The sequence below is a fragment of the Haliotis rufescens genome, unplaced genomic scaffold (assembly GCF_023055435.1).
Source record: "Haliotis rufescens isolate VD_foot unplaced genomic scaffold, xgHalRufe1.0.p SCAF_2, whole genome shotgun sequence".
In the NCBI taxonomy this organism is placed as follows: domain Eukaryota; kingdom Metazoa; phylum Mollusca; class Gastropoda; order Lepetellida; family Haliotidae; genus Haliotis; species Haliotis rufescens.
This window is the reverse complement of record NW_025963890.1, coordinates 20,214,285-20,239,635: the sequence shown is the minus strand read 5'-3', so window position 1 is coordinate 20,239,635 and position 25,351 is coordinate 20,214,285. Positions and strand designations below refer to the sequence as shown.

General features: G+C 42.5%; 1 protein-coding gene and 1 long non-coding RNA gene across 2 annotated transcripts in view; one reads left to right on the top strand and one right to left on the bottom strand.

Moving 5' to 3' along the window:
• Positions 1-3,524, top strand: part of LOC124138834 (excitatory amino acid transporter 1-like) — a 34,722-nt gene extending 31,198 nt beyond the window's left edge. Inside the window, exon 9 of the mRNA XM_046505715.2 lies at positions 771-3,524. Coding sequence (XP_046361671.2) covers positions 771-1,026 — 256 coding nt within the window. The 3' untranslated portion in view covers positions 1,027-3,524. The remainder of the gene's footprint in view (positions 1-770) is intronic.
• LOC124138836 overlaps positions 1-25,351 on the bottom strand; it is a 128,237-nt gene that overhangs the window by 1,359 nt on the left and 101,527 nt on the right. The gene's annotated exons all lie outside the window — the stretch shown is intronic.

The window sequence follows — 25,351 nt, the reverse complement described above, 5'->3', positions numbered from 1 at the left end:
ATTTCACAATTTCATTAAAAACAGATCTTAATTCTCGCTACCACTAAACAAATATCTGAGGACATCCCATCACGGGTCACGTCAGAATGACCTTGCATCCACCCAATCAGAGCGTCGCTTATCAGATCAGGAAAGTGACAGTCAGAATGTGTTTTCTTATCATGCAACCTTGAAAAGATTAACGTGTGGTATTGTGAAGGACAGTTACGGGCTGTACGACTGATTCCATCAAAATCAAGTGTCCCCCTCTCCTTCAATGGGATAACATCTGAAACAGAAGAGACTTTCCATAGCCCAAGGAAAGTGTACTGCCATACAATCTTGGTTATCTGTAGACATTCCAGAATGTTTATTTGTTCATGTAGCAAATATGGAAACAATATTTTTCAAAACTAGTCTTGAATGGAACCTGCCAGTTTGAAACTAGTGCTGCAAAGCTCTAGAAAGCTGCTTTCCAATTTGCAAGTGTCAACTTCTTGTTAGTAATTTCATTGTTTGGTCAAAGTTCACAAACCATCGTTCTTGATATGACCTTTAATGGTATATCCTCAGATATAAATGTTTGATAATCGTATTCTGAAATCAGAGTTCCACCAAAGTGTTAAATTTTGAGATATGTAACACTTTAGGTTTTCTCCCACAGCCAACTAAATAAAATACTGTTCAAAGCAGTGTTAATCCAATCTCTCTCCCTACCTCAGACAATTACAAACAAATGACAGAAACTGTACTTGAGTGTACATTACATGATTTCTAATACTATTTCACAGGGACAGATTCAGAACAGCCATCAACGTGCTGGGAGATTCCTTTGGGGCAGGCATATTAGGACATATCTTCAGGCACACATTTGCCAACATCCCCGATGTGGATGGGGATTTGCAAGCGTATACGGACATGGAGAGTGACTCAAGTGACAAGCCCGCCAATGGGGATGTCAAGGGCACAGACATAACCAAAATATACCCTAATATTGAAAAGCAGGGACTTGATAACGCTGCCTTTCAAATGAACACACGTATGTAAAGAAATAACATTCGATGAAAAAAGAAATTGGTAAGACGTTTTGGAAAAAGGTATTTAATTCTGTACCACCATGTTAAAATAAAATAACCTTTTATGGTAAGAATTTGAGATAAAAGGTTTTTATTTTTTTATTCTGTCTCACCTATCAATTCTAAGGATTATGTTTATGTCCAATTGAAATATCAAATTTGACATCACTGTATTACTCATAAACCACAGAGCTGGCAATGTAGTGTTTTATTATTTTCCATTTGGAACTATACATTTATGTTTGTTTTTGAGATATGGAATTCAGATATGCTGTAATGAATGTTATGCAGAGTCAAGCTCATGAATATCATAATTATTTTCCATTTGAAACAGGCGATATATGTTTGTTTTTAAGATACTTATTAGTAAAACAGATATACTGCTATGAATGTAATGTGGGGGTCAATCTAATTAATGTCTTTATTATTTTCCATTCAGAACTATCCATTTATGTTTGTTTTTGAGATACAGAAATCTGATATGCCTGGATGCAGATTTACTTATTAGTAAGTTCAACTAATGTGAGGATCTGATTTAAATAAGCATGACTTGACCCACTATTTATCTCTTTTTGTCACACATGTTCATTTGCTTAAAACAGTTAAATAATTTCAAAAGACATAAACACTGCCATATATTCTTGGAGAAATGCATGAAAATATAGAAATTTATACTGTACATAAATATATGTAATCTGCAGAAAACTACAATGATGAAATACAACCTGATATTACTTCTCAAAGTTTGTTCCAGACTATGCATTACGTAATGTGTTGTAAGTATTCATGATACTGTTACTGATGAGGGCACTGACCACTAATATACCCTCACTACTTCAAGACATCCATCTCTGAAAGGATGAGCAACCAATTTTTTCAACAATCAATTTTTGCAGGACATCTATAATATCCAGCGATCAGTTGTTTTTTGTAAAAGATTAGGCAAAATGATTTCTTTCCAGTATTAGATGGAACAATTTAAGTAAAAGAACAACAAAACCAGAATAAGAATCTGAATGGTAGGTCCCTAATGCTATAGCTGTTGTGATAGTCCCAATAGTTTTAGCCCTAATATCCATAGACTACTTAAGGCTTGAACAATCAGATCACACAACTAACCCACTAACATTCGGACGCATCATTTCCCAGCTGGGTAATGACAGGGAGGGAACACTGGAGACAGGGGAGTCTAGTTCCAGTGCTAGTTTGTGCAGGTAGCATAGAGCTTTTCACCAATATGCAGCAGCAAAGAAATGTGTTAAAAATACCACATCCAGTTTTTGGTGCTCAATTATGAATGTAAATAAACATGGAGTCATGTCGACACCTGGAAAGGCCTTTTTGGCTATACAAATAATATATTTCTTTTCTGCTTATGTTAATTTTGGTGAGTGTTTTACTTCACAAATAAACTTTGTGCAGTTTTCTATTTGTTTTCATTTGATATCAAGGACCAACGCTATGTTTACCTAGACAGGAGCTATGTAAAGGGTATGGTAGGATATGTTGTATAAGACTGAATCGACAAAGGTCACATCAGAAAATATGAGAAAATATGAACCACTTCAGGAATGGTCTTCATTAGAGTCATAAATACACATACAAACACGGAGGAGGTTTGTAAAAACCAACTATGGCATATATTTTAGGAAGTGTAATCTCTTTTACATTGTCCACAAATCATAAAACCCAAATTCAATAGATGCAATTTGCGAATGAAACATAACATCAAACTTGTATAACCATTCTTAACTAATTCCCGTGTTTTTGGAATACTGATCGGAATCTGTAAAAGGAGGAACAAAATATTCAATTATTGATGGCTGCTTTGGTGTAAGGGAGATAACTCTTCTGACACTACATAGAGGATGTATTGCTGACATGAATGGTGGAAGCTGGTAGCTTTAATCTTTACTAATACAGACTAAACCAAGGGTCTAGCAATAATGTAACATACAGCATAATTCAGTTGTATAAAGTTTATATTTTTAGATAATACTGCCATATTGAATGCAAACAATTCACAAGAGTGTATCATAAAGACCACAATATTGAACAATGATGTAATGTGTAGTATTTGTTTAAAGGTGTTGTGCATGTATATTCATTGTTTTTAGTGTAAAAGTGTTTTGATGTCAGAATTCCCATCCCAAGAACTGAAGACCCAGGTTCGATTCCCGACATGGGTACAATGTGTGAAGCCCATTTCTGGTGTCCCCCGCCGTGATATTGCTGGAATATTGCTAAAAGCGGCGTAAAACCATACTCACTCACTCACTCATTCACTCACTCACTCACTCACTCACCCAAGAGCTGAAATGAAAGTATGTCAGTTTGGATTGGACCTTCCGGGATAGGCCTTGACATGAATATTATGTTTCAACTTCTGTATCATATGTAGAACCTATACCGCTATTTCACAGCAATAAATGTATGTTTTATACACTTTTCTAATAAAATTTCATGATCGTCTGGTTTTCATTACCAAGCAAATGTTGATGACATATGTGTTAGTTTATGTTCAAGTGTTGAAGTGGCACGGGTGTCCCAGTCATCTCAGGCACTGCAATTCCCTTGGGCATGCCAGAAACCTATGATCGTGGGTTTGAATCAAGGTTCGCCCCCATTTTGTTTCTAGGTTTGTCAGCATAATACCCTTGCTCATGGGTTTCAACTATGTGGTAGATGTCTGAGACCTGCATTACTTCGGGCTTTCCTCCCACATTAAGCTGACACGCCATGATGTTACTGGAATACTGTTCAAAGTGGTGTTAAACCACACTCACTTACTCAAATGTCAAAGTTTAAAAAATATTTTTTATCAGGGTCAATAGAGAGACATAGATTAAAACATGATAATGTACAAACTTAAAAGGGCTGAATCTTGCACTCGGTGGGTGGGACTGTACTAGGGCTGAATCTTGCACTGAGTGGGTGGGTTGGACTGTACAAGGGTTGAATCTTGAACTGAGTGGGTGGCGTGAACTGTACTTGGGCTGAATCTTGCACTCGGTGGGTGGGACTGTACTAGGGCTGAATCTTGCACTGAGCTGGTGGGTTGGACTGTACAAAGACTGAATCTTGCACTGAGTGGGTGATTGGAACTGTACTAGGGCTGAATCTTACACTGAGTGGGTTGGTTGGACTGAACTTGGGCTGAATCTTGCACTGAGTGGGTGGGACTGTACTAGGGCTGAATCTTGCACTGAGTGGGTGGGTTGGACTGTACAAGGGTTGAATCTTGAACTGAGTGGGTGGCGTGAACTGTACTCGGGCTGAATCTTGCACTCGGTGGGTGGGACTGTACTAGGGCTGAATCTTGCACTGAGCTGGTGGGTTGGACTGTACAAAGACTGAATCTTGCACTGAGTGGGTGATTGGAACTGTACTAGGGCTGAATCTTACACTGAGTGGGTGGGTTGTGCTGTACCAGGGCTGAATCTTGCACTGAGTGGGTGATTGGAACTGTACTAGGGCTGAATCTTGCACTGAGTGGGTGGGTTGGACTGTACAAGGGTTGAATCTTGAACTGAGTGTGTGGCGTGAACTGTACTCGGGCTGAATCTTGCACTCGGTGGGTGGGACTGTACTAGGGCTGAATCTTGCACTGAGCTGGTGGGTTGGACTGTACAAAGACTGAATCTTGCACTGAGTGGGTGATTGGAACTGTACTAGGGCTGAATCTTACACTGAGTGGGTGGGTTGGACTGTACTTGGGCTGAATTTTGCACTGAGTGGGTGGGACTGTACTAGGGCTGAATCTTGCACTGAGTGGGTGGGTTGGACTGTACAAGGGTTGAATCTTGAACTGAGTGGGTGGCGTGAACTGTACTTGGGCTGAATCTTGCACTCGGTGGGTGGGACTGTACTAGGGCTGAATCTTGCACTGAGCTGGTGGGTTGGACTGTACAAAGACTGAATCTTGCACTGAGTGGGTGATTGGAACTGTACTAGGGCTGAATCTTACACTGAGTGGGTTGGTTGGACTGTACTTGGGCTGAATCTTGCACTGAGTGGGTGGGACTGTACCAGGGCTGAATCTTACACTGAGTTGGTGGCTGTAACTGTACTAGGAGTCAATCTTGCACTGAGTGGGTGAATGGAACTGTACTCGGGCTGAATCTTACACTGAGTGGGTTGGTTGGACTGTACTTGGGCTGAATCTTGCACTGAGTGGGTGGGACTGTACCAGGGCTGAATCTTACACTGAGTTGGTGGCTGGAACTGTACTAGGAGTCAATCTTGCACTGAGTGGGTGAATGGAACTGTACTAGGGCTGAATCTTACACTGAGTGGGTGGGTTGGACTGTACTTGGGCTTAATCTTGCACTGAGGTAGTGGCTGGAACTGCACTAGGAGTCAATCTTCCACTGAGTGGAAGGGTTGGACTGTACCAGGGCTGAATCTTGCACTGAGTGGGTGATTGGAACTGTACTAGGGCTGAATCTTGCACTGAGTGGGTGGGTTGGACTGTACAAAGACTGAATCTTGCACGAGTGGGTGATTGGAACTGTACTAGTCCTGAATCTTATGCTGAGTGGGTGGGTTGGTCTGTACTTGGGCTGAATCTTGCACTGTGTGGGTGGGACTGTACCAGGGCTGAATCTTACACTGAGTTGGTGGCTGGAACTGTACTAGGAGTCAATCTTGCACTGAGTGGGTGAATGGAACTGTACTAGGGCTGAATCTTACACTGAGTGGGTGGGTTGGACTGTACTTGGGCTTAATCTTGCACTGAGGTAGTGGCTGGAACTGCACTAGGAGTCAATCTTCCACTGAGTGGAAGGGTTGGACTGTACCAGGGCTGAATCTTGCACTGAGTGGGTGATTGGAACTGTACTAGGGCTGAATCTTGCACTGAGTGGGTGGGTTGGACTGTACAAAGACTGAATCTTGCACGAGTGGGTGATTGGAACTGTACTAGTCCTGAATCTTATGCTGAGTGGGTGGGTTGGTCTGTACTTGGGCTGAATCTTGCACTGTGTGGGTGGGACTGTACCAGGGCTGAATCTTACACTGAGTTGGTGGCTGGAACTGTACTAGGAGTCAATCTTGCACTGAGTGGGTGAATGGAACTGTACTAGGGCTGAATCTTACACTGAGTGGGTGGGTTGTGCTGTACTAGGGCTGAATCTTGCACTGATTGGGTGATTGGAACTGTACTAGGGCTGAATCTTGCACTGAGTGGGTGGGTTGGACTGTACAAAGACTGAATCTTGCACTGAGTGGGTGATTGGAACTGTACTAGGGCTGAATCTTACGCTGAGTGGGTGGGTTGGTCTGTACTTTGGCTGAATCTTGCACTGAGTGGGTGGGACTGTACCAGGGCTGAATCTTACACTGAGTTGGTGGCTGGAACTGTACTAGGAGTCAATCTTCCACTGAGTGGGTGGGTTGGACTGTACCAGGGCTGAATCTTGCACTGAGCGGGTGATTGGAACTGTACTAGGGCTGAATCTTACACTGAGTGGGTGGGTTGGACTGTTCTTGGGCTGAATATTGCACTGAGTGGGTGGTTTGAACTGTACTAGGTGTCAATCTTGCACTGAGTGGGTGTGTTGGACTGTACTTGGGCTGAATCTTGCACTGAGTGGGTGGGTTGGACTGTACTTGGGCTGAATCTTACACTGAGTGGGTGGCTGGAACTGTACTAGGGCTGAATCTTAAACTGAGTGGGTGGGTTTGACTGTACTTGGGCTGAATATTGCACTGTGTGGGTGGTTTGAACTGTACGAGGAGTCAATCTTGCACTGAGTGGGTGACTGGAACTGTACTAGGAGTCAATCTTCCATTGAGTGGGTGGGTTGGACTCTACCAGGGCTGAATCTTGCACTGAGTGGGTGATTGGAACTGTACTAGGGCTGAAGCTTGCACTGAGTGGGTCGGTTGGACTGTACAAAGACTGAATCTTGCACTGAGTGGGTGATTGGAACTGTACTAGGGCTGAATCTTACACTGAGTGGGTGGGACTGTACCAGGGCTGAATCTTACACTGAGTGGGTGGTTTGAACTTTACTAGGAGTCAATCTTGCACTGAGTGGGTGGTTTGAACTGTACTAGGAGTCAATCTTACACTGAGTGACTGGAACTGTACTAGGAGTCAATCTTGCACTGAGTGGGTGATTGGAACTGTACTAGGGCTGAATCTTACACTGAGTGGGTGGGTTGGACTGTACCAGGGCTGAATATTGCACTGTGTGGGTGGTTTGAACTGTACTAGGAGTCAATCTTACACTGATTGACTGGAACTGTACTAGGAGTCAATCTTGCACTGAGTGGGTGATTGGAACTGTACTAGGGCTGAATCTTACACTGAGTGGGTGGGTTGGACTGTACTTTGGCTGAATCTTACACTGAGTGGGTGGGTTGGACTGTACTTGGGCTTAATCTTGCACTGAGTGGGTGGGTTGGACTGTACTAGGGCTGAAGCTTGCACTGAGTGGGTGGCTGGAACTGTACTAGGGCTGAATATTGCACTGAGTGGGTGGCTGGAACTGTACTAGGGCTGAACCTTGCACTGAGTGGGTGGGTTGGACTGTACTAGGGCTGAATATTACACTGAGTGGAAGGGACTGTACCAGGGCTTAATCTTAAACTGAGTGGGTGGTTTGAACTGTACTAGGAGTCAATCTTGCACTGAGTAGGTGGCTGGAACTGTACTAGGGCTGAATATTACACTGAGTGGAAGGGACTGTACCAGGGCTTAATCTTAAACTGAGTGGGTGGTTTGAACTGTACTAGGAGTCAATCTTGCACTGAGTAGGTGGCTGGAACTGTACTAGGGCTGAATATTACACTGAGTGGGTGATTGGAACTGTACTAGGGCTGAATCTTACACTGAGTGGGTGGGTTGGACTGTACTTGGGCTGAATATTGCACTGTGTGGGTGGGACTGTACTAGGGCTGAATCTTACGCTGAGTGGGTGGGTTGGTCTGTACTTGGGCTGAATCTTGCACTGAGTGGTGGGACTGTACCAGGGCTGAATCTTACACTGAGTTGGTGGCTGGAACTGTACTAGGAGTCAAACTTCCACTGAGTGGATGATTGGAACTGTACTAGGGCTGAATCTTACACTGAGTGGGTGGGTTGGACTGTACTTGGGCTTAATCTTGCACTGAGTGGGTGGCTGGAACTGTACTGGGAGTCAATCTTCCACTGAGAGGGTGGGTTGGACTGTACCAGGGCTGAATCTTGCACTGAGTGGGTGGCTGGAACTGTACTAGGAGTCAATCTTGCACTGAGTGGGTGGGTTGGACTGTACCAGGGCTGAATCTTGCACTGAGTGGGTGATTGGAACTGTACTAGGGCTGAATCTTACACTGAGTGGGTGGGTTGGACTGTACCAGGGCTTCATCTTGCACTGAGCGGGTGATTGGAACTGTACTAGGGCTGAATCTTACACTGAGTGGGTGGGTTGGACTGTACTTGGGCTGAATATTGCACTGTGTGGGTGGGACTGTACCAGGGCTGAATCTTACACTGAGTGGGTGGTTTGAACTGTACTTGGGCTGAATCTTGCACTGAGTGGGTGGGTTGGACTGTATTGGAGTCAATCTTGCACTGAGTGGGTGGGTTGGACTGTACCAGGGCTGAATCTTACACTGTGTGGGTGGTTTGAACTGTACTAGGAGTCAATCTTGCACTGAGTGGGTGATTGGAACTGTACTAGGAGTCAATCTTCCACTGAGTGGGTGGGTTGGACTGTACAAAGACTGAATCTTACACTGAGTGGGTGGGTTGGACTGTACTTGGGCTGAATCTTACACTGAGTGGGTGGTTTGAACTGTACTAGGAGTCAATCTTGCACTGAGTGGGTGGGTTGGACTGTACTTGGGCTGAATATTGCACTGAGTCGGTGGGACTGTACCAGGGCTTCATCTTGCACTGAGTGGGTGATTGGAACTGTACTAGGGCTGAATCTTACACTGAGTGGGTGGGTTGGACTGTACGTAGGCTGAATATTGCACTGTATGGGTGGGACTCTACCAGGGCTGAATCTTACACTGAGTGGGTGGTTTGAACTGTACTTGGGCTGAATCTTGCACTGAGTGGGTGGGTTGGACTGTACTTTGGCTGAATCTTACACTGAGTGGGTGGCTGGAACTGTACTAGGGCTGAATCTTAAACTGAGTGGGTGGGTTGGACTGTACTTGGGCTGAATCTTGCACTGAGTGGGTGGGTTGGACTGTACTTGGGCTGAATCTTACACTGAGTGGGTGGGACTGTTCAAGGGCTGAATCTTACACTGAGTGGGTGGCTGGAACTGTACTAGGGCTGAATCTTACACTGAGTGGGTGGGTTGGACTGTCCTTTGGCTGAATATTGCACTGTGTGGGTGGTTTGAACTGTACTAGGAGTCAATCTTGCACTGAGTGGGTGATTGGAACTGTACTAGGAGTCAATCTTCAACTGAGTGGGTGGGTTGGACTGTACAAAGACTGAATCTTGCACTGAGTGGGTGATTGGAACTGTACTAGGGCTGAATCTTACACTGAGTGGGTGGGTTGGACTGTACTTGGGCTGAATATTGCACTGTGTGGGTGGGACTGTACCAGGGCTGAATCTTACACTGAGTGGGTGGTTTGAACTGTACTTGGGCTGAATCTTACACTCAGTGGGTGGGTTGGACTGTTTCTAGGGCTTAATCTTGCACTGAGTGGGTGGGTTGGACTGTATTGGAGTCAATCTTACACTGAGTGGGTGGGTTGGACTGTACTAGGGCTGAATCTTACACTCAGTGGGTGGGTTGGACTGTACTAGGGCTTAATCTTGCACTGAGTGGGTGGATTGGACTGTATTGGAGTCAATCTTACACTCAATGGGTGGCTGGAACTGTACTAGGGCTGAATATTGCACTGAGTGGGTGGCTGGAACTGTACTAGGGCTGAATATTGGGCTAGAACTGTACTAGGGCTGAATCTTACACTCAGTGGGTGGGTTGGACTGTACTAGAGCTAAATCTTGCACTGAGTGGGTGGGTTGGACTGTATTGGAGTCAATCTTACACTGAGTGGGTGGGTTGGACTGTACTAGGGCTGAATCTTGCACTGTGTTGGTGGCTGGAACTGTACCAGGGCTGATTATTGCACTGAGTGGGTGGCTGGAACTGTAATAGGGCTGATTATTGCACTGAGTGGGTGGCTGGAACTGTAATAGGGCTGAATATTGCAGTGAGTGGGTGATTGGAACTGTACTAGGGCTGAATCTTACACTCAGTGGGTGGGTTGGACTGTACTAGGGCTTAATCTTGCACTGAGTGGGTGGGTTGGACTGTATTGGAGTCAATCTTACACTGAGTGGGTGGCTGGAACTGTACTAGGGCTGAATCTTACACTCAGTGGGTGGGTTTGACTGTACTAGGGCTGAATCTTGCACTGAGTGGGTGGGTTGGACTGTATTGGAGTCAATCTTACACTGAGTGGGTGGGTTGGACTGTACTTGGGCTTAATCTTACACTGAGTGGGTGGCTGGAACTGTACTAGGGCTGAATCTTACACTCAGTGGGTGGGTTGGACTGTACTAGGGCTGAATCTTGCACTGAGTGGGTGGGTTGGACTGTATTGGAGTCAATCTTACACTGAATGGGTGGGTTGGACTGTACTAGGGCTGAATCTTGCACTGAGTGGGTGGGTTGGACTGTATTGGAGTCAATCTTACACTGAGTGGGTGGGTTGGACTGTACTTGGGCTTAATCTTACACTGAGTGGGTGGGTTGAACTGTACTATGGCTGAATATTGCACTGAGTGGGTGGCTGGAACTGTAATAGGGCTGAATATCGCAGTGAGTGGGTGATTGGAACTGTACTAGGGCTGAATCTTACACTCAGTGGGTGGGTTGGACTGTACTAGGGCTTAATCTTGCACTGAGTGGGTGGGTTGGACTGTATTGGAGTCAATCTTACACTGAGTGGGTGGCTGGAACTGTACTAGGGCTGAATCTTACACTCAGTGGGTGGGTTTGACTGTACTAGGGCTGAATCTTGCACTGAGTGGGTGGGTTGGACTGTATTGGAGTCAATCTTACACTGAGTGGGTGGGTTGGACTGTACTTGGGCTTAATCTTACACTGAGTGGGTGGCTGGAACTGTACTAGGGCTGAATCTTACACTCAGTGGGTGGGTTGGACTGTACTAGGGCTGAATCTTGCACTGAGTGGGTGGGTTGGACTGTATTGGAGTCAATCTTACACTGAGTGGGTGGGTTGGACTGTACTAGGGCTGAATCTTGCACTGAGTGGGTGGGTTTGACTGTATTGGAGTCAATCTTACACTGAGTGGGTGGGTTGGACTGTACTTGGGCTTAATCTTACACTGAGTGGGTGGGTTGAACTGTACTAGGAGTCAATCTTGCACTGAGTGGGTGGCTGGAACTGTAATAGGGCTGAATATCGCAATGAGTGGGTGGGACTGTACCAGGGCTGAATATTGCACTGTGTGGGTGGCTGGAACTGTACTAGGGCTGAATATTGCAAGGAGTGGGTGGAACTGTACCACGGGTGAATATTGCACTGTGTGGGTGGCTGGAACCGTAATAGGGCTGAATATTGCACTGAGTGGATGGGACTGTACCAGGGCTGAATCTTGCAGTGAGTGGGTGGGACTGTACTAGGGCTGAATATTGCACTGAGTGGGTGGGACTGTACTTGGGCTGAATCTTGCAGTGAGTTGGTGGGACTGTACCAGGGCTTAATATTGCACTGAGTGGGTGGCTGGAACTGTACTAGGGCTGTATATTGCACTGAGTGGTTGGGACTGTACTAGAGCTGTATATTGCAGTGAGTGGGTGGGTGGGACTGTACCAGGGCTGAATATTGCAGTGAGTGGGTGGGACTGTACCAGGGCTGAATATTGCACTGTGTGGGTGGCTGGAACTGTACTAGGGCTGTATATTGCACTGAGTGGTTGGGACTGTACTAGGGCTGAATCTTGCACTGCGTGTGTGGGACTATACCAGGGTTGAATCTTGCACTGGTTGGGTGGGACTGTACCAGTACTGAATCTTCCACAGGGTGGGTGGTATTAAATGTACTAGGGCTGAATCTTGCACTGGGTTCCTGGGTTGGATTTTACCAGGGCTGATTCTTGCACTGAGTGGGTGGGTTGGACTGTACTAGGGCTGAATATTGCACTGAGTGGGTGGGACTGTACTAGGGCTGAATCTTCCACAGGGTGGGTGGTATTAAATGTACTAGGGCTGAATCTTGCACTGGGTTCCTGGGTTGGATTTTACCAGGGCTGATTCTTGCACTGAGTGGGTGGCTGGAACTGTACTTGGGCTGAATATTGCACTGAGTGGGTGGGACTGTACTAGGGCTGAATATTGCACTGAGTGGGTGGCTGGAACTGTAACAGGGCTGAATCTTGCACTGAGTGGGTGGGACTGTACTAGGGCTGAATATTGCACTGTGTGGGTGGGACTGTACTAGGGCTGAATATTGCACTGAGTGGGTGGGACTGTACTAGGGCTGAATATTGCACTGTGTGGGTGGCTGGAACTGTAACAGGGCTGAATCTTGCACTGAGTGGGTGGCTGGAACTGTACTTGGGCTGAATATTGCACTGAGTGGGTGGGACTGTACCAGGGCTGAATATTGCACTGTGTGGGTGGCTGGAACTGTACTAGGGCTGAATATTGCAAGGAGTGGGTGGAACTGTACCACGGGTGAATATTGCACTGTGTGGGTGGCTGGAACCGTAATAGGGCTGAATATTGCACTGAGTGGATGGGACTGTACCAGGGCTGAATCTTGCAGTGAGTGGGTGGGACTGTACTAGGGCTGAATATTGCACTGAGTGGGTGGGACTGTACTTGGGCTGAATCTTGCAGTGAGTTGGTGGGACTGTACCAGGGCTTAATATTGCACTGAGTGGGTGGCTGGAACTGTACTAGGGCTGTATATTGCACTGAGTGGTTGGGACTGTACTAGAGCTGTATATTGCAGTGAGTGGGTGGGTGGGACTGTACCAGGGCTGAATATTGCAGTGAGTGGGTGGGACTGTACCAGGGCTGAATATTGCACTGTGTGGGTGGCTGGAACTGTACTAGGGCTGTATATTGCACTGAGTGGTTGGGACTGTACTAGGGCTGAATCTTGCACTGCGTGTGTGGGACTATACCAGGGTTGAATCTTGCACTGGTTGGGTGGGACTGTACCAGTACTGAATCTTCCACAGGGTGGGTGGTATTAAATGTACTAGGGCTGAATCTTGCACTGGGTTCCTGGGTTGGATTTTACCAGGGCTGATTCTTGCACTGAGTGGGTGGGTTGGACTGTACTAGGGCTGAATATTGCACTGAGTGGGTGGGACTGTACTAGGGCTGAATCTTCCACAGGGTGGGTGGTATTAAATGTACTAGGGCTGAATCTTGCACTGGGTTCCTGGGTTGGATTTTACCAGGGCTGATTCTTGCACTGAGTGGGTGGCTGGAACTGTACTTGGGCTGAATATTGCACTGAGTGGGTGGGACTGTACTAGGGCTGAATATTGCACTGAGTGGGTGGCTGGAACTGTAACAGGGCTGAATCTTGCACTGAGTGGGTGGGACTGTACTAGGGCTGAATATTGCACTGTGTGGGTGGGACTGTACTAGGGCTGAATATTGCACTGAGTGGGTGGGACTGTACTAGGGCTGAATATTGCACTGTGTGGGTGGCTGGAACTGTAACAGGGCTGAATCTTGCACTGAGTGGGTGGCTGGAACTGTACTTGGGCTGAATATTGCACTGAGTGGGTGGGACTGTACTAGGGCTGAATATTGCACTGAGTGGGTGGCTGGAACTGTAATAGGGCTGAATCTTGCACTGAGTGGGTGGCTGGAACTGTACTTGGGCTGAATATTGCACTGAGTGGGTGGGACTGTACCAGGGCTGAATATTGCACTGAGTGGGTGGGACTGTACCAGGGCTGAATATTGCACTGAGTGGTTGGGACTGTACTAGAGCTGAATATTGCACTGAGTGGCTTGGACTTCACAGGGCTGAATATTGCACTGAGTGGCTTGGACTTTACAGGGCTGAATATTGCACTGAGTGGGTGGCTGGAATTGTACTAGGGTTGAATATTGCACTGTGTGGGTGGGACTGTACTAGGGCTGAATATTGCACTGAGTGGGTGGGACTGTATCAAGGTTGAATCTTGCACTGGGTGGGTGGGACTGTACCAGTGCTGATTGGTTGTTGATTTCAAAGATTGCAAGAGAAATGGCGGCAGTGACATCACTTCTGAAATGAACAGTGACAAATGGGTCCATGGTTTGCAGAATGGAGGTATAATACCCTGGACAACCAAGGATGCAGCAAATAATGAAGGATACACAACAGTTCTGGAGACCAAGGTTCAAATTCCAACACAAGGACAAATGTCTTCATTTAATATGTGGTCTTCATCTGGTGATAGGGAGACTACCTTGCTGTCAGTTGATGTCCAATCTGATGTAGATAAACAGAAGGTCTTAAATTTCCAGATTCAAATGCATTAGATTGGGTGTGGGTGTTACTGTTGATCAAATAGAATGAATTCACAAGGCAGTGCTTATAGTGTAATATGATGACATTCATGGAGATTAAACAAGTGGGAGGCAAGGAGACAACTGGGATATTTCATGTACACCTAGATTTATGATGGACAGAGAGTGAAGGTTGTATACTACCAACGAGCTGAGAATGTTTTTGAATAATATTATCATAACTAATTTTATTACTTGTTCCATATTATACAAGAAATCTGTAAAAATATGAACCAAAAACCATTAAATTAATATTTGGGTTTTAAAACTTTCTGGATTACAATGTGTGACTAATTATAAAAATATGAGTAAGTACATGAGAACACCTACCCCAAATGTAATGGCTAACAAAAGTGATAGAACCTTCTCCATATTCATAAGAAATATCTGCTTAAAGCAAAGACAACAGTACGATTCTGACCACATCATGAGAATGTGTTTATAAATCAAACAAATAGTGATGACACCAGGTGTTTATAAAAAGGTGAGCATATCTTGCTCCACCAGTGGCACCCATCACAAAGATGGGCAAAAGCAAGTCAACTGATTACCTGAAAAAAACAAGGGAACATGTGGCACAAGTCAAAATAGGAATAAAACTGACACATTCAAGGAGCTCCAGGAGATTTTGGAAATTTTAGTTTATCAAGACACATTGGAATGTCAAAGGGCACACAGCAGGGTCGGAACATTTCCGATGTCCTTCTGATCTGAGGTCAGATGCCTTGTTCACATGAGTGGTTAACCCAGTCAGCAAGCTGACAAGGTAAGAATGTTATCTATGGAATGACTCTACTCTGTGCTACATACTCCCCATCAACAGAAGGCACATTCCGGGCCGCTTCCAGATTTTTTATTCAAATCTTATATGAACATGCTCAGATCCCCATTGGGCACCATAAAATGTCCAGTCCTGTGATTAGATACAAACAAAGGAGCATCTGATCCGAGGTCAGACACATTGTCACCAAAAACGTTGAGCCTGTCAACAAGCAAGGATGTCATCTGTGGGAAGACTCCATGCCCTGTTGCACAAACATAATGTTTATCATATTATGTCATACACGACTCACTCATGTCAATGCTTGAATATTGCTCAAACTGACATTTGTTAGCTTGGCTGTTCTAGTGGTTATCCATTCTTTGTTAACTAGTGTATTATATCTGTGTTCTGTCATAACAAATAACCTGGACCCTTTCTCCACAATAGCTTTGTTTTGGGAGTGATGTCCCCATCTCTGTCGCTCCTATCTCTATGGTAGCACCGCACACCCATGAAGATCTGGGTTAAAATTTACATTCAGCAACCCATGCTTTTCGTAAAATGCAACTAATGGGATCAAGTGGTCGGACTCACTGACTTGCATAGATCGATGCTCATGATGTCAATCACTGGACTGTCTGGTCCAGGCTCGGTTATTTACAGACAGCTGTCATATAGCTGGAATGTTCATGCATGCAAGTATACTGACTCATTTCTCCTGGATTCATAAATTTCAAGTTTCAGCGTCATACCACTTGTTGTTTCAGAGGCCATTTTTACATTCTTGCCTTGTCATTTATATGTACAGCGGGTGACACTATAATAAAATCTTCTTCTTCTTCTTCTATATTTGTTAGCTTTCATGTGTGAGAAACATTGAATTACACAGTTTGAGCCTTAAGCATTTAGGGGGCACGGGTGGCCAAGTTGTCTAAGGTGCCGTGACTCGTTGTGCAGAGTTGCGTCCCTTGGGCACGCCAGAAACCTATGATTGTGAGTTTGAATCCCGGTTCGCCCCGATTATGTTACTAGGTTTGTCAGCACCATACCCGTGCTCATGGGTTTCACCGAAGTCGTAAACATCTGAGACCTGCATCACTTAGGGCTTTCCTCCCACATTAAGCTGACACAGCGTAATATAACTGGAATACTGTTAAAAGCGGCGTAAAACCCAACTCACTCACTCACTTAAGCATTTAAGCATTGTTTCATTATACAGAGATGCGAAAAATATGTCAGACAACATTAGATGTTATCAGCTGATCAAAGTTGGAGAGCAATACATGAACTTAACTCATGTGAGATGGTACAAAGGTATGCATCTAACCTCAGCTTCAGTTTGTAGTACTTTCGAGGTTTTTAAACTGTTTTTGAATTTATTTTAATGATTTTAAAAAAATATTTGGAACAACTCAATTTCTTTTTTATATATTAAAATAATAAAAAAAATATTATAACAGCTGAAGATTTAATAATGCTCATCATGGTAACTACATTACTTGAGATATTTTTAATTTGATCCAAAACCTTTCATCTTCAAAAATCTGCAATTGGAGACCCACCTCCCTCTTTGTCCCTTTCAAATTTCATTAAGGGCAAATATGTCGTCTGAAGGATTTAGTCAGTTAATCCTTTGAGCTGCTCTATATCCAGCAAATTTAATTAAGAAGTATGGGGAAAGAGCATTTATTGGTATTTTTAAATCCTGTAAGGTGATATGGACTTTCAGTCATAAAGATTCTTCAGACACTGGTCATTTATTCCTTGCTTTAACAATAACGCCCTGCTTATTATAAAATGGTATGAATTACTTTTCAGACGATTTTCATTACGCCTTTTACAGATTTTTATCCAAACAAAACTGAAGACAGGCGGGAGAAAAAATGAAATATCTTTTTAAAATAAACATATCAGTGACTATATATATTACTGCATGTGCCTCTTTAATACCTAAATGTCTTGTGTATGATGCTGTATATACACATCCACCTTTGGGGGATTCATGTTTTTGCGGGGAAGGGGGGAATGTTATCCTTTGGCTTTATGTGAAGAAGACTTTGCTGGAGGGAGTAGCAGAGAGGAAAGCAAGTAAAAATGCTGGGGTAACTTTAAATTTGAGATACGAGTTTACTTAACATGATTATTCCAGTTACAGTTATCATTATAAATATGATATTTTTATATCATATAACATTCATAGATTGACATAATGCAACATGTAAAAGATTTATATCAAATAACAGATCTATAATATGCAACAATAGCTTAATATCATGTAACATTAATATATTCATATGTAACATACAATTTATATCATGTTACATGTAAAAGATATATATCATGTAACATACAATTTATATGAAGTAACATGTACAATAATAACATGCACCATTACTTGATTTATATACCATTGCTAGATTTGTATCATGTAACATTAGACCGCCTCCATGGTCTTGTGGATAGAATGTCAGCCAGGAGAGTGGAGAGGCAAAAGATGGTACTTGTTGTTACCTGCCTAGTGCTCAAAAGTAATGGCATAAAACAAGGACTGGTCAGCTCAGAGTCAGTATAATGTGTCTGAGTGGGGTATTCATGTTAAAAGAATGGCATGGTATCTCAGTGGCCTAGCAAAAGATATCTGGCATAAATCTGGACTAGTACAAGCAGCTACAGACACACAGACACACACGCACGCACACACAGACGCACGCACGCACGCACGCACGCACGCACGCACGCACGCACACACACACACACACATTACTATAAGTGCACAAATCTTCTCACCTCAACTCACCTCACCTCATGTAACAATAGATTTACATCTGTGTAGGATATTCTAAGTTAGTTTTCAGTTGATTTTTAATCAGATCTCAACAGATTTTTAAAAAAAAATGGGTATATCCTGATATATGATTTATTCCATGTATGGACTTGAGATACTAGTATCAGTTCATAAGATATATATTAATTAATTTCAATATATATTTCATCAGCTCTTAAAACATTTATCAGTTCTCAATATACTCTTATCAATTATCTTGATAGATTTGTATCAGTACTTGAAAGCTGATACAGAGGAAATGGTATACAGCCTCAATTTTCCCTATAAAGCCCACACAACAGAATCAGAAGGAACTGCTATTGATTTCATGAACATGGCCATGCTATCTGCCGCCTGTATCACGCCAGACTCTTAACGAGTGGTCGTCGTCGCCCCCAGGGTGAGCGCTGAAATGGTAAGGGTCACATTGCATATGGGATATCGGAATTGTTCACAGGTACCAACATCCCCAATCAGGTGGGCGAGCACATTAACAACGATGGACATCGTCAATTTCACCTGTCTGTATGATGACGGCAATAGATCACAGTAATTATCACGTGCCAACAAAGAGAAGTGACGACAATTTTTATCATAAATAGGTCCTGGTGACGTTCTTGCCCACATAAACATGAATAACAATCATGGGTGACACCAACTCAGACAAAACAAGTCTGTGATGTCGCTATAATAGTTCCAGTTTGCTATTCCCAGATTTATATTCAGCCACTGGGACAGGTCAGTGTTAATAGGTGCGGTTAGGCTGCTAGAAAAATAGGGCCTATTTTTAAAGGGACAAATAAAATATCTAAGTAAAATTAATTAGCGTTATGTTATCACTTAGAAATTTATATAAATTAAGAATTATCATACAGTTTAGGAGTTTAAGTGTTTTAGATTAATTAATTCATAAAATATGAAAATTTGTCAACTTCCTATTATATATGATATATCTATATATAAAATGTTTGTTTCAGCTGCTGTTACAATGAAACGTCAAGTGATAATTCTATCATTGTCCATGAAGACTTAATTAAATTTCTATATCTATCTATCTATCTATCTATCTATCTATGTATCTATCTATCAATATTTGTGAAAATATTTCAGAATATTGGAAGAAAATAAAACTGAAAAAGGTTTTACCCTTATAATACCTATGATGTTTAAAATGTTCGTTTCGGATGCTGTCACAGTGAAGTATCAAGTGATTGTCCTATTATTGTCCATGAAAATTGAATTAAACATATCTTTATCAGATAGATGTACATTAATATTGAGGAAATAATTACCAATATTTTGGAAAAATAAATGCTGAACAATATGGAAATTGACACTTAAAAACCACCATGAATTTGAAAAGTTTCATTGAACATTTGAAACTAGTACGAATTTTCATTTAGTAAAACTTCTCAAATCAAGTTTCCATATACCGGTAGTCAATATTGTGGTATTTCTGAGTACTGTTACGAAAATGAACAAACTATTTTATCTTTTGACTTTTCAAGGTAGTGTTATGGAAAATATGATCTTTCCTCATAACCTTTTCTTCAAAACTGATGTCACTGTGTGGAAATGTCCAAGAATGTCATATGGCAAATGACAGCCGTTTATTGATCACTGAAAAATCTGCTGATTATTTTGGCTACATTATGAACTCAAAAGACATCAAATTCTCCCAAAATATCCTGCAATGGTAAACAAGATGACATTTGGGGGTTGTACAAAAAGAACATGATTAACGCAAAATGTATTTAGAGCTTCTTTGTGGCCTAAGAGTCAATTAACGTGTGGTTTGAGGGTCCTACTTTATTGTAAAGGAGTTGTACTATACATCATCCATGGTGCCACCATTCCACCTCTTCTGACCTTTTGATAGTAAGGATCTTCAGAAATCAGGCTTGGATTAGCTATAGAAGGGCATTTGGGAGTTATTGAGGTTTTTGTGAATTCAAACACTGAATTAATCAGGCTGATAGATGTATAGGTCAAAGTTCGTTAGCAATTTTTTTATATTCACCTTGGATGTGTGCACATCAAACAATATACTCTTTTATCTTAATTAAGAAGCAGGGACCCATTTCACAAAGTAATCTTAGCATTAGGTGATCATAACCATACTTAAACATAGGTTTATCATCGTCATAGCTAAGATCGTTTTGTGGAACGAATAGGATTTTTGTGGGGGTTGTCTCTTTTATTTTTAATTTCCTCTCAATTTACTTTTGATTTGTTTACAGTTTGATTGATTTAGAACTAAACACACATTCATTTAATAATGTGTGCCACTGATTGTGGTGAATCCTCCAAGCTCCACACAATAATAAGTTGTTTGTTACTTAAAGCTTAGAAAACACAAGACAGACTGGTTCCTGGATGTCTGTGTACTGCAACACCTTTATCATGTTAAGTATTTCCCAGACTTTACTATTTCTGTAATTAGCTGATAACTGTTATGCCCATAAGTTTAATGTTTAGTATTGAGTAGAACTCAATAACTATTTCCAATTTCTATAAAAATTGATGATTCTTAAATGTTTGGATCCCCTCTTGAATATAGGCCAACATATTCTTTAAATGTGTTTGTGAAGGTTTTAATACAGAAAGTTTAAAAAGTGTATAAAATAAAGCAAATATCTTTATTGTTTTGTTTGTTTGTTTAACACTGCACTCAGTGATATTCCAGATGTACGACGGCTGTCTGTCTCTGAGAAGAACCAGACAATTCAGTGATTGATATTATGAGCATTGATCCACACAATTGGGATACAATGACATGCATCAACCGAGTCACTGAGTCACACCACCCTATCCATATAGGGGCGGTCGGGTAGCCCAGTGGTTAAAGCGTTCGCTCGTCATGCCGAAGACCCGGGTTCGGTTCCCAACATGGGTACAATGTGTGAAGCCCATTTCTGGAATATTGCTAAAAGTGGCGTAAAACCATACTCACTCACTCACTATCAATACCCTTGCCTCTTACAACAAGAACAGGTTTCTGGGGACCTTTATTCTTACCCAGGATCTCCACATGTTTTCAAATATCTTAAACATAGAATCCTATTAATATAACATCTGATTAATGATTTATCCAAAGTTTGAAAAACAGGATAATTATCACCTAGACTACAAAATACTCTCTATATTTATTTCATGATATTTTACATTATACTGAAGGAAAGAAACATGGATATTGGGGAAATAACAATGTGAAAGAAAACATTGTTTTCCCCATTTCCACCGTTTTGTCAAGGAATTAAGAATTGAAACATCATTTGTAAATGAATTTTGGCGTAGATTTTAGGTTACATGATGCAAATAATAACAAAAATTGTTATATATTTTTTACCCAATATGCTGAAATACAGATAAAAATATTGCAACATATATTGTTTGAAAAGCATATTGTGGGTATACCGTGCAGTCCTACTATTTGAGGTTTACACAATTTTCATCTACCTGTACAAGTTTGGATTTTGACCTTGAACTTGTGGAATTACAACTTGTGTATTGAAAGTGTGGGTTGGACTGACTGATTAAGATCGCGTGGGTTGAGTCAAATGTGGGTGTGAATGACAATCAAAGGATAAAAAATATCCTTCAAAATCCAACCAGACTTTTTTCTGTGTTGGTTTACCAATAAATATTATACAAAAGGTTATGAATTAAGGAAACTACAAAATATCATACTGTGGATTCAAAGGGCTTCCTCACCCCATACTTGCCACACATGGCACAAAGTGATTTCCACCTGTTTCCTAAACTGAAATAACACCTTTGTGGAAAGCGCTGTTACCACAAGCTGCCTTGAATAGGTTTTTCAGGGTGGCTTCAGAAAATATTCTTCCAGGCCTGAATTGAAAAAGCTTCATTAACAATATGAGAAGTGTATTTAAAAGCAGGGAGATTATGTTGAAAAATAAATTTAAAAACACTTTCACAATTGTTGGTTTAGTTTGTTAGGCTTAGAACTTTTTGACCAGCCCTCGTACATCATCTCTTCAATGCAACAAGAAGGGTTGCTGCCACCTTTAATTTCCTCATTATCGAAGAGCCCTTGAGCTCAATCTCCACAATCCTGATTGGCTCACCCCCACAGAGTTTTGATGCCTGAGACCGTAACTAACCACTCCCACACTTTCCTGGCTCGTGGACAGATGACATTTAAAGTTGGGCCTTGTGTATCTAAATACCTCTATGCTTTATAACATCACAAACAAGCATCAATACACGGGATTTGTTGCAGGACAAAATTAGCTTCAGGAAAAATGAAATTTAAAGTTTTATTCCGCACTGGATCCTTTTGCTGAAAGCATCAAAGCTTAAATAAAAATAAAGCGACCTTGGAACCTTTCTTACATGTGCTTCTACTGAATGCCAAACAAATTAAATCTAAACATTCTGCCTCAGTAAATATTTGTGTCTGTTCATGCCTTGGAGCTTATACCGTCTTTGGTTTTCACCTAATAATAAAAGTAGTTGATGATCATTTTGCTCCTCTATTTTCTCAGGAAGGATTAAAGTCGTAACATAGTTTGCCAGGGGGCACATATGGGGTTCTTACACAATCAGTGTTTGCCATGCTTAGAAATACCAGTGGTGGTCTCCAACAGAGAATGCAGAGTGGTCTCTGACCGACCTCCCAAGTTCACAGGTCTCCAAAAGAAAGGCCAGGGTGTCAATAGTAACACCAGGGTGTCCAACAGAAAGGCCAGGGTGTCTTATAGAAAGGCCAGAATGTCCAATAGAAACACCAGTGTGTCCAACAGAAAGGCCAGGGTGTCCTAAAGAAAAGGCCAGGGTGTCCAATAGAAAGGCCAGGGTGTCCAATATAAACACCAGGGTGTCCAACAGAAAGGCCAGGGTGTCCAGTAGAAAAGCCAGGGTGTCCAATAGAAAGGCCAGAGTGTCCAATAGAAAGGCCAGGGTGTCCAATAGAAACACCAGGGTGTCCAACAGAAAGGCCAGGGTGTCCAGTAGAAAGGCCAGGGTGTCCAATAGAAAGGCCAGGGTGTCCAAAAGAAACACCAGGGTGTCCAACAGAAAGGCCAGGGTGTCCAGTAGAAACGCCAGGGTGTCCAATAGAAAGGCCAGTGTCCAATAGAAAGGCCAGGGTGTCCAATAGAAACACCAAGGTGTCCAATACAAATGTCAGGGTAATCGACAACAGTTTAGACCAATCGACTACAAAACAAATCAGCCACTGCTTGTTCAGGTAGACAGGCGCCCAGTCACCTCAGTGCTAGGGTTATTATAATCAAGTTATTGGTCATTGAACCAACACCATGACTGCTACCAACGTTATCTTATGATTTAACAATTTCTTTATTTAGAAAGTCCATCTCAGTTTCCCTGAGATCTGTGTCTGCGGGTGGTCCAATTGTCAAATGCAATGCAATTCTCTGGGTAGATCGAGTCGCATTCAAATCCTTTATTTACCTTGATTATGTTTCTTAGTTTCTCAGCACCATACCTGTGCTAGTGGTTTTCACTGAAACGTCTAGGATCTGCATCAACCAGACCATGAGTTTCAATCTTTTATTAAAACTACCACTTGCTGATGTCATTAAATAATCCACATTTATGATCAGGTTTTGAGCAAACATGTACTCCAAGTTTGCACTCCACTCTCCCCACAGTCCATAAGGGAGGCTTATTGACAAGAGGTTGGATGCTTACACAGTGTGGTGATGATTCCTCAGCTCAAACTATGCCAAGCTGAATTTCCCACTACCACCTTCTTCAATGTCCACTCAATCATACACAGCCAACTGATGTCGCTGAACTTTTCAGAACCCTCACAACATCCTACCAATTTATATTTCACACAAATCACTCCCAATCTAAAAAAACAACACTGTAAAATATCTTGATAAAAAATATGGTACCTAAATGTCAATACCATGTTGCCAGTCAACCTGTATTTAGAGGTCTTGCTTTTCCAAGGGCCATATAAATTATGGTTGTGACAGGCAGTCGGGATGTCATTGGGGTCTCCAGGAGCTTAGGATTTTACTGAATGTTTGTGTTGTATTTGACAAACACAGGAAACCAACACACATACTGCTGCTACTACAACTACAACCACCACTCTGCTTCTACTATTATTACTGCTGCTGCTACTACGGCTACTAGTGCTGCTACTGCTACTGCTACTATTACTATGGAAATACAGCTGCTGCTACCACAGCTGCTGCAAATACAACTACTATTACCATTGCTGCTGCTGCTGCTACTACTACTACTGCTGCTGCTGCTGCTACTACTACTACTACTGCTGCTGCTGCTGCTGCTACTACTACTACTACTGCTGCTGCTACTATTACTACGGAACTACAGCTGCTGCTACTATCACTGCTGCTGTTACTACCACTGCTGCTGCTACTACTATACTACTACTACTATTACTACTACTACTAACAAAAATAATAATAGGGGCAGTGGGATAGCCTTGTAGTCATTCGCTCATCAAGCTTAAGACCCTTCCATGATATTGCTGGAATATTGCTAAAAGTGGCGTAAAACCATAATCACTCACTAAAAATACTACGGCTCTTATAGTGTTAAACTCCATACCAGGGTATGCTCAAAGCACGAAACCATTATTGTCTTGGTCAATGGACCAGTGTGCACTCAATTTTCATTCTCAACTCCCTGGGAATTGTACAACCTAAGCTGCCTGTAAGGCACTAGAAGGCCAACAGTCACATTACCACCTCATCCTACTGGCTACCCATTCAGTGCTTGGTGAATAGCGGCATATTCTAACAAAGTGCTTCTGTGTAATCTCATTAAAATCAGATCTTACTTCTCACTACCGCAAAACAAAGATCCGAGGATCGACATCCCATTCCAGCCACATCCGAACAACCTTTCATCCAACCAAACAGAGTGTCACTTACAAGATCAGGAACCTCAAAAACATGGAGTAGTCTGGACAGTTACAGGCAGAATGACTGATTCTGACAAAATCATCATCTATCTCTCGCTTCATAGTTAAAACTGAAGAGACTATCTTTAACAATCTCCATCTATGAGACATTCCAGAATTTTTGTTTGATCAGTTTTCAAATTTTCAATCGATATTTTTCAAAGAGTAGTCAGGAATGGAAGTCGCCAGTTTGAAACTAGTGCTGTAAATCTCAGGAAAGCTGCTTTCTGATTGGCTTCTTGTTAGTCATTTCATTGGTCGGTCAAAGTTT